Genomic DNA, 18949 nt, shown 5'->3' on the forward strand with positions numbered 1-18949 from the left:
GTAGCTGCTGCAGAGATGTGTGTACCTGCTGCAGAGATGTGTGTATCTGCTGCAGAGGTCTGTGTGCATGCTGCAGAGATGTGTGTACCTGCTGCAGAGATGTGTGTACCTGCTACAGAGATGTGTGTGCATGCTGCAGAGATGTGTGTACCTGCTGCAGAGATGTGTGTACATGCTGCAGAGATGTGTGTACCTTCCTTCTGCTGAGATGTGTGTACCTGCTGCAGAGATGTGTGTACCTTCCTTCTGCTGAGATGTGTGTACCAGCTGCAGAGATGTGTGTACCAGCTGCAGAGATGTGTGTACCTACCTGCAGAGAAGTGTGTACCTGCTGCAGAGATGTGTGTACCTTCCTTCTGCTGAGATGTGTGTACCTGCTGCAGAGATGTGTGTACCTTTCTTCTGCTGAGATATGTGTACCTTCCTCCTGCTGAGATGTGTGTGCCTGCTGCAGAGATGTGTGTACCTACCTGCAGAGAAGTGTGTACCTGCTGCAGAGATGTGTGTACCTACCTGCAGAGATGTGTGTACCTGCCTGCTGCAGAGATGTGTGTACCTGCTGCAGAGATGTGTGTATCTGCTACAGAGATGTGTGTGCATGCTGCAGAGATGTGTGTACCTGCTGCAGAGATGTGTGTACATGCTGCAGAGATGTGTGTACCTTCCTTCTGCTGAGATGTGTGTACCTGCTGCAGAGATGTGTGTACCTTCCTTCTGCTGAGATGTGTGTACCAGCTGCAGAGATGTGTGTACCAGCTGCAGAGATGTGTGTACCTACCTGCAGAGAAGTGTGTACCTGCTGCAGAGATGTGTGTACCTTCCTTCTGCTGAGATGTGTGTACCTGCTGCAGAGATGTGTGTACCTTTCTTCTGCTGAGATATGTGTACCTGCCTCCTGCTGAGATGTGTGTGCCTGCTGCAGAGATGTGTGTACCTACCTGCAGAGAAGTGTGTACCTGCTGCAAAGATGTGTGTACCTACCTGCAGAGATGTGTGTACCTGCCTGCTGCAGAGATGTGTGTACCTGCTGCAGAGATGTGTGTATCTGCTTCAGAGATCTGTGTGCATGCTGCAGAGATGTGTGTACCTGCTGCAGAGATGTGTGTGCATGCTGCAGAGATGTGTGTGCATGCTGCAGAGATGTGTGTGCATGCTGTAGAGATGTGTGTACCTGCTGCAGAGATGTGTGTATCTTTCTTCTGCTGAGATATGTGTACATTCCTCCTGCTAAGATGTGTGTACCTGCTGCAGAGGTGTGTGTACCTACCTGCAGAGAAGTGTGTACCTCCTGCAGAGATGTGTGTACCTACCTGCAGAGATGTGTGTACCTGCCTGCTGCAGAGATGTGTGTACCTGCTGCAGAGATGTGTGTACCTGCTGCAGAGATGTGTGTACCTGCTGCAGAGATGTGTGTATCTCTGCGGGTAGGTACACACATCTCTGCAGCAGGTACCTGCTGCAGAGTACCTGCTGCAGGTACCTGCTGCAGTGTGTACCTGCTGCAGAGATGTGTGTACCTACCTGCAGAGATGTGTGTACCTTCCAGCTCTAGAGCTGTGTGTACCTGCTGCAGAGATGTGAGTGCTTGCTGCAGGGATGTGTGTACCTGCTGCAGAGATGTGTGTACCTGCTGCAGAGATGTGTGTACCTGCTGGAGAGATGTGTGTACCTGCTGCAGAGCTGTGTGTACCTGCTGCAGAGATGTGAGTGCTTGCTGCAGAGATGTGTGTACCTGCTGCAGAGCTGTGTGTACCTGCTGCAGAGATGTGAGTGCTTGCTGCAGAGATGTGTGTGCATGCTGCAGAGATGTGTGTACCTGCTGCAGAGATGTGTGTACATGCTGCAGAGATGTGTGTACCTTCCTTCTGCTGAGATGTGTGTACCTGCTGCAGAGATGTGTGTACCTTCCTTCTGCTGAGATGTGTGTACCTGCTGCAGAGATGTGTGTACATGCTGCAGAGATGTGTGTACCTTCCTTCTGCTGAGATGTGTGTACCTGCTGCAGAGATGTGTCTACCTACCTGCAGAGAAGTGTGTACCTGCTGCAGAGATGTGTGTACCTTCCAGGTGCAGAGCTGTGTGTACCTGCTGCAGAGATGTGTGTGCATGCTGCAGAGATGTGTGTACCTGCTGCAGAGATGTGTGTACCTGCTGCAGAGATGTGTGTACCTGCTGCAGGGATGTGTGTAGCTGCTGCAGAGATGTGTGTGCATGATGCAGAGATGTGTGTACCTGCTGCAGAGATGTGTGTACATGCTGCAGAGATGTGTGTACCTTCCTTCTGCTGAGATGTGTGTACCTGCTGCAGAGATGTGTGTACCTTCCTTCTGCTAAGATGTGTGTACCTGCTGCAGAGATGTGTGTACCAGCTGCAGAGATGTGTGTACCAGCTGCAGAAATGTGTGAACATTCTGCAGAGATGTGTGTACATGCTGCAGAGATGTCTGTACCTTCCTGCAGCAGAGATGTGTGTACCTACCTGCTGCAGAGATGTGTGTACCTGCTGCAGAGATGTGTGTACCTGCTGCAGAGATGTGTGTACCTGCTTCAGAGACGTATGTACCTGCTGCAGAGATGTGTGTACCTGCTGCAGAGATGTGTGTACCTGCTGCAGAGATGTGTGTACCTACCTGCTACAGAGATGTGTGTACCTGCTGCAGAGATGTGTGTACCTTCCTTCTGCTGAGATGTGTGTACCTGTTGCAGAGAAGTGTGTACCTTCCTTCTGCTGAGATGTGTGTACCTGCTGCGGAGATGTGTGTACCTGTTGCAGAGAAGTGTGTACCTTCCTTCTGCTGAGATGTGTGTACCTGCTGCAGAGGTGTGTGTACCTTTCTTCTGCTGAGATATGTGTACATTCCTCCTGCTGAGATGTGTGTACCTGCTGCAGAGATGCGTGTACCTACCTGCAGAGAAGTGTGTACCTGCTGCAGAGATGTGTGTACCTACCTGCAGAGATGTGTGTACCTGCTGCAGAGATGTGTGTACCTACCTGCAGAGATGTGTGTACCTTCCAGCTGCAGAGCTTTGTGTACCTGCTGCAGAGATGTGTGTGCATGCTGCAGAGATGTGTGTACCTACCTGCAGAGATGTGTGTACCTTCCAGCTGCAGAGCTGTGTGTACCTGCTGCAGAGATGTGTGTGCATGCTGCAGAGATGTGTGTACCTGCTGCAGAGATGTGTGTACCTGCTGCAGAGATGTGTGTACCTGCTACAGAGATGTGTGTGCATGCTGCAGAGATGTGTGTACCTGCTGCAGAGATGTGTGTACATGCTGCAGAGATGTGTGTACCTTCCTTCTGCTGAGCTGTGTGTACCTGCTGCAGAGATGTGTGTACCAGCTGCAGAGATGTGTGTAGCTGCTGCAGAAACGCGTGAACATTCTGCAGAGACGTGTGTACCTTTCGTCTGCTGAGATATGTGTACCTTCCTCCTGCTGAGATGTGTGTACCTGCTGCAGAGATGTGTGTACCTACCTGCAGAGAAGTGTGTACCTGCTACAGAGATGTGTGTACCTACCTGCAGAGATGTGTGTACCTGCCTGCTGCAGAGATGTGTGTACCCGCTGCAGAGATGTGTGTATCTGCTGCAGAGATCTGTGTGCATGCTGCAGAGATGTGTGTACCTGCTGCAGAGGTGTGTGTACCTGCTGCAGAGATGTGTGTGCATGCTGCAGAGATGTGTGTACCTTCCTGCTGCAGAGATGTGTGTACCTACCTGCAGAGAAGTGTGTACCTGCTGCAGAGATGTGTGTACCTACCTGCAGAGATGTGTGTACCTGCCTGCTGCAGAGATGTGTGTACCTGCTGCAGAGATGTGTGTACCTACCTGCAGAGATGTGTGTACCTGCCTGCTGCAGAGAAGTGTGTACCTGCTGCAGAGATGTGTGTACCTACCTGCAGAGATGTGTGTACCTGCCTGCTGCAGAGATGTGTGTACCAGCTGCAGAAATGTGTGAACATTCTGCAGAGATGTGTGTACATGCTGCAGAGATGTGTGTACCTACCTGCAGAGAAGTGTGTACCTGCTGCAGAGATGTGTGTACCTACCTGCAGAGATGTTTGTACCTGCCTGCTGCAGAGATGTGTGTACCTGCTGCAGAGATGTGTGTATCTGCTGCAGAGATCTGTGTGCATGCTGCAGAGATGTGTGTACCTGCTGCAGAGATGTGTTTGCATGCTGCAGAGATGTGTGTACATGCTGCAGAGATGTGTGTACCTTCCTTCTGCTGAGATGTGTGTACCTGCTGCAGAGATGCGTGTACCTTTCTTCTGCTGAGATATGTGTACATTCCTCTTGCAGAGATGTGTGTACCTGCTGCAGAGATGTGTGTACCTACCTGCAGAGATGTGTGTACCTGCTACAGAGATGTGTGTACCTGCTGCAGAGATGTGTGTGCATGCTGCAGAGATGTGTGTACCTGCTGCAGAGATGTGTGTACATGCTGCAAAGATGTGTGTATCTTCCTTCTGCTGAGATGTGTGCACCTGCTGCAGAGATGTGTGTACCAGCTGCAGAGATGTGTGAACATTCTGCAGAGATGTGTGTACATGCTGCAGAGATGTGTGTACCTGCTGCAGAGATGTGTGTACCTTCCTGCTGCAGAGATGTGTGTACCTTTCTTCTGCTGAGATATGTGTACATTCCTCCTGCTGAGATGTGTGTACCTGCTGCAGAGATGTGTGTACCTACCTGCAGAGAAGTGTGTACCTGCTGCAGAGATGTGTGTACCTTCCAGCTGCAGAGCTGTGTGTACCTGCAGTAGAGATGTGTTTATCTGCTGCAGAGATCTGTGTGCATGCTGCAGAGATGTGTGTACCTGCTGCAGAGATGTGTGTACCTGCTGCAGAGATGTGTGTGCATGATGCAGAGATGTGTGTACCTGCTGCAGAGATGTGTGTACATGCTGCAGAGATGTGTGTACCTTCCTTCTGCTGAGATGTGTGTACCTGCTGCAGAGATGTGTGTACCTGCTGCTGAGATGTGTGTACCTGCTGCAGAGTTGTGTGTACCTTCCTGCAGCAGAGATGTGTGTACATGCTGCAGAGATGTGTGTACCTTCCTTCTGCTGAGATGTGTGTACCTGCTGCTGAGATGTGTGTACCTGCTGCAGAGATGTGTGTACCTGCTTCAGAGACGTATGTACCTGCTGCAGAGATGTGTGTACCTGCTGCAGAGATGTGTGTACCTGCTGCAGAGATGTGTGTACCTACCTGCTACAGAGATGTGTGTACCTGCTGCAGAGATGTGTGTACCTTCCTTCTGCTGAGATGTGTGTACCTGTTGCAGAGAAGTGTGTACCTTCCTTCTGCTGAGATGTGTGTACCTGCTGCGGAGATGTGTGTACCTGTTGCAGAGAAGTGTGTACCTTCCTTCTGCTGAGATGTGTGTACCTGCTGCAGAGGTGTGTGTACCTTTCTTCTGCTGAGATATGTGTACATTCCTCCTGCTGAGATGTGTGTACCTGCTGCAGAGATGCGTGTACCTACCTGCAGAGAAGTGTGTACCTGCTGCAGAGATGTGTGTACCTACCTGCAGAGATGTGTGTACCTGCTGCAGAGATGTGTGTCCCTACCTGCAGAGATGTGTGTACCTTCCAGCTGCAGAGCTTTGTGTACCTGCTGCAGAGATGTGTGTGCATGCTGCAGAGATGTGTGTACCTACCTGCAGAGATGTGTGTACCTTCCAGCTGCAGAGCTGTGTGTACCTGCTGCAGAGATGTGTGTGCATGCTGCAGAGATGTGTGTACCTGCTGCAGAGATGTGTGTACCTGCTGCAGAGATGTGTGTACCTGCTACAGAGATGTGTGTGCATGCTGCAGAGATGTGTGTACCTGCTGCAGAGATGTGTGTACATGCTGCAGAGATGTGTGTACCTTCCTTCTGCTGAGCTGTGTGTACCTGCTGCAGAGATGTGTGTACCAGCTGCAGAGATGTGTGTAGCTGCTGCAGAAACGCGTGAACATTCTGCAGAGACGTGTGTACCTTTCGTCTGCTGAGATATGTGTACCTTCCTCCTGCTGAGATGTGTGTACCTGCTGCAGAGATGTGTGTACCTACCTGCAGAGAAGTGTGTACCTGCTACAGAGATGTGTGTACCTACCTGCAGAGATGTGTGTACCTGCCTGCTGCAGAGATGTGTGTACCCGCTGCAGAGATGTGTGTATCTGCTGCAGAGATCTGTGTGCATGCTGCAGAGATGTGTGTACCTGCTGCAGAGGTGTGTGTACCTGCTGCAGAGATGTGTGTGCATGCTGCAGAGATGTGTGTACCTTCCTGCTGCAGAGATGTGTGTACCTACCTGCAGAGAAGTGTGTACCTGCTGCAGAGATGTGTGTACCTACCTGCAGAGATGTGTGTACCTGCCTGCTGCAGAGATGTGTGTACCTGCTGCAGAGATGTGTGTACCTACCTGCAGAGATGTGTGTACCTGCCTGCTGCAGAGAAGTGTGTACCTGCTGCAGAGATGTGTGTACCTACCTGCAGAGATGTGTGTACCTGCCTGCTGCAGAGATGTGTGTACCAGCTGCAGAAATGTGTGAACATTCCGCAGAGATGTGTGTACATGCTGCAGAGATGTGTGTACCTACCTGCAGAGAAGTGTGTACCTGCTGCAGAGATGTGTGTACCTACCTGCAGAGATGTTTGTACCTGCCTGCTGCAGAGATGTGTGTACCTGCTGCAGAGATGTGTGTATCTGCTGCAGAGATCTGTGTGCATGCTGCAGAGATGTGTGTACCTGCTGCAGAGATGTGTTTGCATGCTGCAGAGATGTGTGTACATGCTGCAGAGATGTGTGTACCTTCCTTCTGCTGAGATGTGTGTACCTGCTGCAGAGATGTGTGTACCTTTCTTCTGCTGAGATATGTGTACATTCCTCCTGCAGAGATGTGTGTACCTGCTGCAGAGATGTGTGTACCTACCTGCAGAGATGTGTGTACCTGCTACAGAGATGTGTGTACCTGCTGCAGAGATGTGTGTGCATGCTGCAGAGATGTGTGTACCTGCTGCAGAGATGTGTGTACATGCTGCAAAGATGTGTGTATCTTCCTTCTGCTGAGATGTGTGCACCTGCTGCAGAGATGTGTGTACCAGCTGCAGAGATGTGTGAACATTCTGCAGAGATGTGTGTACATGCTGCAGAGATGTGTGTACCTGCTGCAGAGATGTGTGTACCTTCCTGCTGCAGAGATGTGTGTACCTTTCTTCTGCTGAGGTATGTGTACATTCCTCCTGCTGAGATGTGTGTACCTGCTGCAGAGATGTGTGTACCTACCTGCAGAGAAGTGTGTACCTGCTGCAGAGATGTGTGTACCTTCCAGCTGCAGAGCTGTGTGTACCTGCAGTAGAGATGTGTTTATCTGCTGCAGAGATCTGTGTGCATGCTGCAGAGATGTGTGTACCTGCTGCAGAGATGTGTGTACCTGCTGCAGAGATGTGTGTGCATGATGCAGAGATGTGTGTACCTGCTGCAGAGATGTGTGTACATGCTGCAGAGATGTGTGTACCTTCCTTCTGCTGAGATGTGTGTACCTGCTGCAGAGATGTGTGTACCTGCTGCTGAGATGTGTGTACCTGCTGCATAGTTGTGTGTACCTTCCTGCAGCAGAGATGTGTGTACATGCTGCAGAGATGTGTGTACCTTCCTTCTGCTGAGATGTGTGTACCTGCTGCTGAGATGTGTGTACCTGCTGCAGAGATGTGTGTACCTGCTGCAGAGATTGTGTATCTGCTGCAGAGATCTGTGTGCATGCTGCAGAGATGTGTGTACCTGCTGCAGAGATGTGTGTACCTGCTTCAGAGACGTATGTACCTGCTGCAGAGCTGTGTGTGCCTTCCTGCTACAGAGATGTGTGTACCTTTTGCAGAGAAGTGTGTACCTTCCTTCTGCTGAGATGTGTGTACCTGCTGCAGAGATGTGTGTACCTGTTGCAGAGAATGTGTACCTTCCTTCTGCTGAGATGTGTGTACCTGCTGCAGAGGTGTGTGTACCTGCTGCAGAGATGTGTGTATCTTCCTCCTGCAGAGATGTGTGTACCTGCTGCAGTAATGTGTGTACCTGCTGCTGAGATGTTGAAAAAGAGAACAGGAATATTCCACAAGCAATTTGTCTCATACGTCATGATTCCACTGTCCATTCAGTAAGTTATCTTCTCTTTATACGGCCTGCTCGGCCATGCTACCTTCCTGCACCTTCTCAGGCTGTGCACTGGTTCACCTCTCACCTCCCCCGCCGGGTGCCCCTCTCTCTCTCCACACTCTCACTTTCTTATGAACTTGTCATGCCTCTCTCATATTGGTTCACTTCAGGTCTTCGAGCCGCTTCTTTTCCATGTATTTACAAGATTTCCGGTCCTCAAAACCGCGCTCTAGTCCTCTTCTTGGGGTGTCTCTGCATACACAGCTGCACTTTCTTTATGCATCTGTGGCCTGTTCTCCCCTTCCTTCTCTTACATTCTTTCTGCTCCTCGGTCTGTAGTTCATTCACCACTTGGTGCACAAATGAACTATCCCTCTAAATCTTCCTTTTAATCTATTCTGTGCATCTCACATCCCCTATCAATTCACTGTTATATTTGGGGGTCTCTAGTTGGCACAGGTAGGTACTTGTGACAAATAGGGACCCTCTCCTCCAGTCAGGGAAAGGATTACACTCCTAAAATAACCCCTGCTCACCCTCAAGGTAGCGTGGCGAGAGCAGCCAAGGCCTTATTTCAGAGGCGTTGTAAGTTAAGCAGTTGTGGTTGGTTGAAAGCTTTTATTCGATATGCAAGATGTCTTGAAAGCATACATACACATGAGACATATTTATAAAACAATGCAATGTACGTTAGTCAGTTAAATGTTAAAACAGATAAAAGTGGGAATAATCCATGATAAATTAGCTAAAAAATGAATTAAATTGAAACTGAGAGTCTCTTGCAACGAATCAACCTTGGAAACACCACAAACTATTAGAGGGGCGGAATCGATCATTAAAATCCGTAGTGCGACCAAATGCCTACGTGTTCCCAGGCGTTTAAAACGGGGTTTGAGCCAATATCTCCTGGGTTTAATATAGTCTGGGCACTCAAAAAGTATATGTGCTACAGTTTCTGGCCTAGCTGGGCAAAGAGCACAGAAGGACTCCCTTCCATTTTGATACAAAGGTCCCAATCGGAAGGGTACCTACCCTAAATTTGTAGTACAGGGACCTATCTGCTGGCAGGGAGATTAGATCCAGAAAGGGTTCAAAAACAGCCACATCCTTTAGTTCCAAAAAAGATGCAGTCAAATTGCAATGGTGATGGTTACTGATGAGGTTGCCAGAAACCCACTCCCAATATAACTTTTTGAGGTCAGCCTTTGGAGGAGCAGATTTTGAGATCCAACAGTCCCCCAAGCCCAACTCCCCCAAAAGACTTTTAATGTCCCTCAGCCACTTGATCTTGGCCCAACCTCCCATGTTCATTATCTTTGCCAGGCCGTCAGCATAGGACTTCAGCTCCGGGACCCTCCAAATGCGGGACAAAAGAAGCAGTGGACGGAGGCGAGCCTGATCTTTAATACTCTTGCAGCCAATGTCCAGGAGCACCGGGACTGTCGGGGTGCTTGAAGGGAGGGCTAGGAGATCCTTCAAAAGTTTATTCTCTGCCTTAGTGAGAGAGTCCATATTGCAATGACCCCATAACTCTGCCCCGTACAATGCTGATGTTACGCCTCTTGCCTTGTAGATCTCAATTGCAGGGCTCACCGCTTGTCTCGGAGATGCTCGAAATTCTCTGAGCAAAGCACCTCCTACCTTTTTATGGTTGAGAACCATCTTATCAATGTGGGCGGACCAGTTCATATTGTCAGTAATACGTAGCCCTAGGTAGTCGAATTTTGAGACTTTCTCCAGGGGGGCGGAGTTCAAGACAGGCGGCTCTCCCAATTTCCTTGGGGGGTGCAAAATCAAATATTTCGTTTTTGCCACGTTTATAACCAGACCCCTAGATACACAGAAGTCCTGGAAGCGGGTCAATAGCTTCTGTAGGCCCTGGGGAGTTTTTGAAATAAGCAGAGTATCATCTGCGAAGAGCAGAGTGGAGATCCTTGCTCCCCCCAGACAGGGTGCGTCCGCTGGTTCTTGCTGGAGATGCTCAACCACACCGTTTACGTATAGCGAAAAGAGTGTGGGAGCTAACACGCAACCCTGTCTGACTCCCCGACAGACCGGTATCCTGTCCGTTGTTTCCCCATTTTGCCCCCATCGGACCTGGGCATAATTACTGGTGTGGAGTTTGATGAGTAGGGATAGCATGTAGGGGGGCAGTCCCAGTCCCTGAAGCACCCTCCAGAGTTCCTCCCTAGGAACCAGGTCAAAAGTAGTCTTCAGGTCAATGAAGGCCAAATAAAGACTGCCCTTGCCTAGTTCCACAATTTTCCAATTTAAGAGTGCTAATCTGAAAACCTGCTCGATGGTCCCCGTTCCTGAGCGGAACCCAGCCTGAAAGTCAGATAGCACTCTATTTTCTTCCACCCAGTTAAGAATCCTGCCCAGAATTACCTTTCCTGCCACCTTTTGGGTAGAATCGATCAGGCTTATTGGCCTATAGTTCCCTGGGCTGTTCCTACAGCCCTTTTTATAGATGGGAACGACCACCGCCCCTTTCCATGAATCAGGTACAGGACCACCCTTTAAGATGTCATTTAAAAGGGCAGCAATTACAATGCCCCAGTCAGATGGGTAAGCACGTAGGAGGTCGCCAGGAAGACCATCCGGTCCTGGAGCTTTCCGCGGTGCCAGCCATTTTATGACATCCTCGACCTCCCTACCTGTAAACAGATCTAAGGTGACGTCTCCTAGCGAGGCTGGGGCAGGGGCAGGATCATTTAGGGGGCCATCTACAGGAGCATATAGGGATCCAAAGTGTTTCGACCAACTCTGGGGAGGGATATTACAGGTCCTCAAAGTATCGTCTGGTCTGTTGCGGGCACCCCCCAGTTTCCAAAAACCTCTAGCATCCTTGCGTTTACTGGCAGCTAGTAAGTCAGCCCAAAATGTTTCCTCCCAGTCCTTCTTCGCAATTTGGAGGGACCTGGAGTAAGCCTTCCTAGCCTCTCTGATCTTAATTTGAGATTTAGATTTAACTGCTGCTACCAGTCTGGTCTTGGACTCTCTACATATGTGGGTGTACCATCCCTTGGAAACTCCCTGTCTTCCCTTTGTCGCTCGTCTATTTGGGGGAGCAGTGAACAGTTTGATTAGGGCCTCAGTGAGCTCACTAAAGACACCACACGCCATTCCCAATCCTCCCTCAGAGTTCCCTAAGTTAAGTTGTGCTTGGGCTAACCGGTGCGTTATGGCTGCAACCTTTTCCTCTGAGAGAATCAATTTTTACCACTTTATTTTCCTCCCGCACAAAGCTACTTGTGACTCGCCCAGTTCCACTACAGGGGGGGTGCCAGGCTTCCCCTATCAACTAGCCACAAAGGATCTAAAGTGAGGGAAAGTGAGTTGTGATCGCTCTCTATTGAGGGGACCACAGACATGTCCTTCACCGAATTCCACAAACACACATCAAGCAAGATATAATCAATTCTTGATGTGTGGTTGGGCCTGTTGTATGTGTGTACCCCCCCCCTTATCCGACTCTGTCCTCCCATTTAAAGCCCTCAAGTTAAACTCCAAGCTGAGGGTATACACCTGCAGGGCCACCTCGGTCCACCTCTTAATGGGGGCTATTCCAAGGGCAGGGATTCCCCTCCTAGCGTCCTCCTCGTCCTGGTCCAGGGAAACATCCGAGCCTAAGGGCTCGAATGTGCAGTTAATATCACCGGCAACCAGGGTACAAGCCTTATATGGAGTTGATCTCAAGAGATCCTCCAAGAGGGCAATTGTAGGGGACTGCCTTCCCCCCTTAGTGCCACGTGCATAAATGTTAAAGATGTTCAAAATGGCGCGACCCCTGGAGTCCTTCATGGTAATATTAAGGATGTCCGGGCTACCAATCTGATGCTCCCTCATCCTACAATTCAATGCGGCAGCAACCCAGATAAGAAGGCCACCAGATGGGCGTCCCCTCCCTGATTCTGAGCGAACTGCTGGGGTAAAGAAGGTAGAGTATCCCGCCTTATGAATAGGATCCATGCTCCATGTCTCCTGAAAAATGCATATGGAGTGCTCGTCCACAAATGCATTCCAGTCAGGTAGTGTCAATTTCCCTGAAATTTCGGTGACGTTCCAGCTGAGAACCTTAAAAGATGGGTCCGTCACAGCTGGAACGCCCCCGGATGCCAGGTCATGTGTTGGGGCAACCTCTTGGAGATCCATCGGGGTTCCAATTTTGTCGGGTATCTCTATCGTTCCCAGTGCATCTAATAGTGTGGAGTGGATTTCAGATGGGGGAGGCGATGGGGGCTGCATCAAGGGATGGGACAGGGGCTCTCTCAATTTCTCTACCAAAGTCCCGCCCCCGGCCTTAAGTCAGTAACCCCTGGGGCCCCAGGTCATCTCCGGCCGTCCGGTTTGGGGAAGGAAGAGGGGCGCCACGGGATATCGTGGACTTCCCCTAGGGCCTAAACAAATATCCCCATTTACAAGCCTGGGCGGATTACCAGCAGGCCTAGGGTAGAAGTAGGTCAGATCCACTGCTCTTATTCCAGCGCCTTCCCCTTCTTGTTTTTGGCCACAAATTACCTCAGACACTCTACTATCCTAGAAGTTAATAATAATACAATCTCCCTCCAACCGCTTTTTACCCTGGCCCACCCAACCAACCCTTCGAACACCAAGGATTAGTCCATCCATACCTATTGGGAGTGGTTTGTTAGCTTTTAACCAATGGAGACACTTGTTTTTTAAAGCCTGGAGGGACTCGGGCTGGGTAGGTTTCAATGGTGGAACATTAACGAGCACTACTACAAAGGGGTGGCAGTCAGGGGGAAGATTAACCGGGGGTATCCGAGAGGTAACCTTGGGGGGAGCTATTTTGGCAGCATCAGGTGCCGAGTTAAGACTAGACACCTTAGCTGGCTGGACGGTCCCAACCCCCTTGGTATTTGCACTCAGCTGAGCAGATTGATTACTCTTGGCCAACCACACGGCTGACGGAGTGTGTATTTGAGATGGTTTATTGGGTGCACAGACATAATATCGACTCCAAAATATCGTTTGGACAGAATATCGAGTCTTAAATATCGTTTGGACAAAATATCGACAGGACAGAATATCGACAGCCAAAATATCGTTTTTAAGGTAAGTGAAGTAATATCGACTGTAAATAATATAGAAAGTGAAAATATCCAAGTATATAATCTAGATAGTAAAAAATATCGTTTTTTAAATAATATTTAATTATTTATAGTGTTTTTATGTTATAATATGTGTGAAAAGTGTCATTTTATGTTATAATTATTTTTAATTAATGATTTTTTTTTAATTATTGTGTAATTTTATTCTGTAGCGGGTTGTGGGTTTATTAATTGGTAGTAATAATTAATTAATTGGTAATTAAATAATATTTGTTAATTATTTAAAATTTAATTGGTAATTAATTTAATTTAATTAATTAATTGCTAATTATGTACATTAAAATAATGTATTTCCTGTAGCGGGTTGTGGGTTTATAGGGGAATAGGGTGGGAAGTAATGTAATTATAAATAATTAAATATGTAAATGTATTAATTGGTAGTAATATTTAATTAATTGGTAATTAAATAATATTTGTTAATTATTTAAAATGTAATTGGTAATTAATTTAATTTAATTGATTAATTGCTAATTATGTTAAATTAAAGGGGTATTTTTAGGGTTCAGGGTCAGTTTTTAGTTTTTGGGTAAAGGGGTATTTTTAGGGTTCAGGGTCAGTTTTTAGTTTTTGGGTAAAGGGGTATTTTTAGGGTTCAGGGTCAGTTTTTAGTTTTTGGGTAAAGGGGTATTTTTAGGGTTCAGGGTCAGTTTTGGGTTTTTGGGTAAAGGGTTTTTTTTAGGGTTCAGGGTCAGTTTTGGGTTTTTGGGGTACAGGGGTACAGTGTAAAAATAAAGTAAAATTAAATTTACATTAATTTAATTTAATGAAATGAAATGAAATTAAATTATATTAAATTAATTTTAAATAATTTAAATTATAAAAATTATTATATACTTACCAATACTTACGTTGTAATGGTAGTGCGTTGTAAAAGTTGCGTTGTAACGTCATATATCCACTGTTGCACTCTTTGGAGTGGGAATAGTAATTTTAACCCCTACGCTATCCAACGCTTTCCCTACTGTTGCACCCACTGGAGTGGGAATAGTAATTTTTACTCTTTTGTATTTGTACGTTAATAATATTGGCTATTATTTAATTACATTTTGTTACTATATATATATATGTTTTAAGAAATATGATTAAAAAATATTATTTTTTGACTTTCATTAATTATTTAATTATTAAAAGTTATTTTAAGTATTGTTAAGTATATTTTAGTAATTAATTTTTTATATTAATGTAATTAAACATTGTTTTTATTAAAGTCGATATTTTTTACAACTATATTTTTGTAAACGATATTTTTAACTCGATATTTTTGTACTTACCTGTTTGTAGATAGAAACTCGATATTTTGTCTCTCGATATTTTGTCAACGATATTTTTGTTGGTCGATATTTTGTCCCTCGATATTATTTCAGTGATCCGGTTTATTGGGCTGATTTTTAGATACCATAGGGGGTTTTGCTTTTAAAATAGGAATAGGAGGGACGGGGCCTGGCTTAGTGTGTTAAGCAGTTGTGATCACATACAGTAACCCAGTGACAACACTACAAATGGACACCACACAGGTTTTATATAAAAAATAAGTAGACTTTATATAGAGTTACCACAAGACCATAAACGACAAAAGTACACACTATGATTACTTTTAGATGGCAGTTTTAAGCTTAGTTCAGTTCAGTTCTTAGATGCAACACTCTGCGTCAATGTACCTTAGGTTGCGTTGCGCTTCCACGACAAGCAATATCGCAACGATGGGAAATGCTTCACAGTTCAGATACAAAGAAATAAAGATGTGAAGATCTTCCAGATGCGGCACGCTTCTCGGGGATACGAGAAGCTTCTCAGTTCGATGTGTGGACTACAGCGGCGACATCCAAGATGCGAAGGCAGCAGCTCGAGCGGCAACACTCTTCTCCCACGATGCGTGAAGCTTCCGCTCGATGCGACAACTACAGCGGCGACATCCGAGATGCGATGGCAGCAGCTCCGATGGCGGTGCGCTTCTCGGGGATTCGAGGTGCTCTTGGTCGATCCCCTGCAATGCGACAGTTCCAGTGGCGACACCCTCCTTCCCTGGAGTTGCGACGCAGGCACAGTGACGGCGACACGCTCCGACCTCGTTGCAAAATTCTTCTCCTGATGCGGTGCAGTGCGACAGCCACAGCGGCGACACTCTCCTTATTCGGAGTTGCGATGGCAGCAGCAGCAACGGCGACATGCTTCTTCTCGTTGAGTCACACTTCCAGCTCCTTGCGACACGCAGTTCCTCAGAAGGCCCAAAACAGCAGCAGGCACTTCCACAAGAACTCTGGGGAGCTGGGGTTTGAAGTCTGTTGTCCCTGAGACTTCAGCAGGAGGCAAGCTCTTTTCCAAGCCCTTGGAGATCCTTCACTAGTTGAAAGCAAAGTACACAAAGTTCTTTTCTCCTTCCTTTGGCAGTAAGGTAACCACTGCAGGCCAATCTCCTAAGCAGCACTTCAGCTTGGGAATAGTCTCTCCTCAGTTTCTTCAGGTTCCTCTCCTCAGTAAAGGTTTCTTCTTGTAATCCAAAAGTGATCTGATTTCATGGGAGCAGGGTCCCAATATTTATACCCAAAATCCTTTGTTCTCTGAGGGGAGAGGGGCCTTTGCCCAGACCAAACCAGTTCTGAAGCACTCTGTTTACCAGACTTCTCCTTTCCTTTCACAGTGCAGGACAGAAACGTCAGACGCCCCACAGGAGGTGGAGCCAGCATTGTGGAAGGCAAGTACAGTCCTGGAGCACTTTGTTGACAGGACTCCTTCTCTTCTTTCAGTGTGCAGGGCAGAGACATCAGCCGCTCCCCAGGGGGCGGAGCCAGCATGTGGAAGGCAGGCACAGCCCTATTCAGAGTTCAGGTGAACTCCTCCCTCCCATCTAGATGCACCACTGGATGACTCAGCCTGTCTCCTGGAATTCCCCAGCCCTGTCACTCACACAACCAGACATAGGAATACACAACCTACCAGAGGCAGGTTTGAATGGTTAGGCAAGCAAATACCTACTTTCTAAAAGTGGTATTTGCAAACACAGAATATTAAAGTAAACTTTACTAAAAGATGTCTTTTATTATTCTGAGTTCAGGCATACTAAACTCAAATTTCTACCACGTTCTCTGAGCCTGTTAGGATTATAAAATGTAACAATGCTAATAGCCCATTCTGGCCTATGGAGAACAGGTAGCCTTGCAATAGTGAAAAACGAAAATGGCTGTAATTCACTATTAGGACATGCCACACACACCAGGGCTCGTCCTACCTTATACTTACAATGCACCCTGCCCTTGGGCCTACCATAGGGGTGACTGATATGAAGAAAAGAGAAGGTTTAGGGACTGGGAATCGGGTGCACTGGCCCAGTCAGCATGACAGTGCCAGACTGCACGCAGGCTCTGCAATGGCAGACCGTAGACCCATTTTACAAGGCTGCTTCTGCGGGAGGCACAACCAGTGCTGCAGGCCCACCAGCAGCATTTGGATTACACGCCCTGGCACACGCAGTGCACTAGACCAGGGTCTGACAAGTAAACCAGATAGCTAAACATGGAATCACAAATCCATACATCAATTTACAACAGGGAGCACTCGCACTGTGGCACTGGACAGCAGTGGCACAGTGCCCAAAGCATCTAACACCAGCAAAAACACATGAGGCAACAGCAAAAATGGAAGGGAGACCCACGCCAATGGTGCCAGGTCTAACATTCACCATGCCACATAATACCACTACACATTACACATTTCCACCCCACAGAATTCCACAACTAACAATTCCACCTCAAACAACTTCCATCCACTCTACTCCAAACCAAAACACATGGGTAAAAGACATTGTCATTTACAAGGCCAAAAGCTCTAACTCTCGCAAATAAGAGACTGATTGCATTGCAAATTCTTGTTTAAATTAGCTTTGAGTGCTCCATGGGAGTGCATCAAGTTCCACCCTCGCTCTTTGAAAAATGAATACTTCGCAAAAAGCCAATAGTTCCTCCATTAAGTAGGTCCTGGGAGGAAGGAGGGGTGAAGGGAAGCAGTGGGCAGGGCTAGACGGGAAGCAAGAAAACAGGCATCAGGCGGAGCAGCAAATGAGGGGAAATAAACAGGAAGAAGCAGTGAAAAACGTGGGAAAAGCAGGAAAATCTGTTAGAAACACAGGGAGGGGAAGGAGAAAGAAGTACAAAAAAACAAGGGAAAAGCACTCAGAAAAACCGGGGAAGGAAAGAGAAAGCAGCAAGAAAAATAAGGGGGAAAGCAGGAAAAAGCCCTTTAAAATACTGGAAGGAAGGAGACTGGAGCAGCAGCACAGGAAAGCTGGACCCGGGGCTCTTGGTATGGTATAACTGCTGTTCAACAGTCTGTCATATTTTTATCAACATTTTGATTGAGCTGATGCTGCATCAGATGTTCCTCAACAGTTTAGCATCTGTGATTTCTCCCTCACCAATATCAGCAGCTAATATATTTATTGACCGCATATTCACACTTAGTCTGGTGTTTCCAATGTAGAAATAAAAAAAAATTCAATTGAAGGCCTCGTCACATTCAGAACACCAAAGTGGTTTCTCACCATTAAGTGTTAGCTAACGATTGATAAATGCTCATTTTTATTAAATGCCTTACATTAAAAGTACTCATTTGGTTTCTCAATAATATAATTTTGACTATATCGTTTCAGCTTTGGATCTGAGATAAACACCTGTGATGGGTTTTCCGATGGTTTGACAGAACAGAACTATGTCTGTAAGCTTTTCCACATTCAGAACATTTATATGGTTTCTCGCCAGTATGTATTCGCTGATGCTCAGCTAAAACAGTTTTATCTTGAAAGCTTTGCCACATTCAGGACATAGATATGGTTTCTCACCGGTATGGGTTCTCTGATGATATGAAAAGTCTGCCTTATGACTGCAAGCCTTGTCGCATTCTGTACATTTATATGGCTTCTCACCAGTATGTGTTCGCTCATGTACTGATAACTGATGCTTTGTAATGAACGCTCGGTCACATTCAGAACATTTATATGGTTTCTCACCCGTATGAATTCGTTCATGCATGGATAAATGATGCTTTAGTCTGAACGCCTTTTCACATTCAGAACATTTATACGGCCTCTCACCGGTGTGAATGCTCTGGTGTCTTAATAAATAACGCTTTTGCCTGAAAGTCTTTTCGCATTCAGAACATTTAAATGGTCTCTCATCGGTATGTGTTCGTAGATGAATTGATAAAAGCTGTTTTATACCGAAAGCTTTGTCACATTCAGGGCATTTATATGGTTTCTCACCGGTATGTGTTCGCTGAAGGATTAATAAACGTTCATTTGTTCTGAATGCCCTGTCGCATTCAGAACATTCATATGGCTTCTCATTTGTGTGAATTCTCTGATGGACTAGTAATCGATGCCTTCTAGTAAAACCCTTACCACATTCAGAACACTGATATGATTTCTCACCAGAGTCATCTTTTAGGCCGACTCTTACTTCCTCCATTTTGTGGCATCTCTTCAAAAGTTCATCTTCCATTAATAAAATTGTTATTTAATCCAGTGTAGTTACATTATATCATCTGTCATTAATTTAACTGTGTTTTTATTGTTATGTTTAATATCTCTTTATGGTGAACGTTTAGTCACTCAATGCACTTATGTTGCCTGTTTCCTCTGCACTTCAGCTTTGTAAATGTACATGTATTTATATAGCGCAAATCAC

General features: G+C 46.7%; 1 protein-coding gene across 1 annotated transcript in view; it reads right to left on the reverse strand.

Moving 5' to 3' along the window:
• Positions 1-18949, reverse strand: part of LOC144761524 (uncharacterized) — a 745631-nt gene that overhangs the window by 54393 nt on the left and 672289 nt on the right. Inside the window, 2 exon segments of the mRNA XM_078646848.1 lie at positions 17945-18061; positions 18064-18756. Coding sequence (XP_078502974.1) covers positions 17945-18061; positions 18064-18756 — 810 coding nt within the window.

This window comes from Lissotriton helveticus, chromosome 6 (assembly GCF_964261635.1).
Source record: "Lissotriton helveticus chromosome 6, aLisHel1.1, whole genome shotgun sequence".
NCBI classification, from domain to species: Eukaryota; Metazoa; Chordata; class Amphibia; order Caudata; family Salamandridae; genus Lissotriton; species Lissotriton helveticus.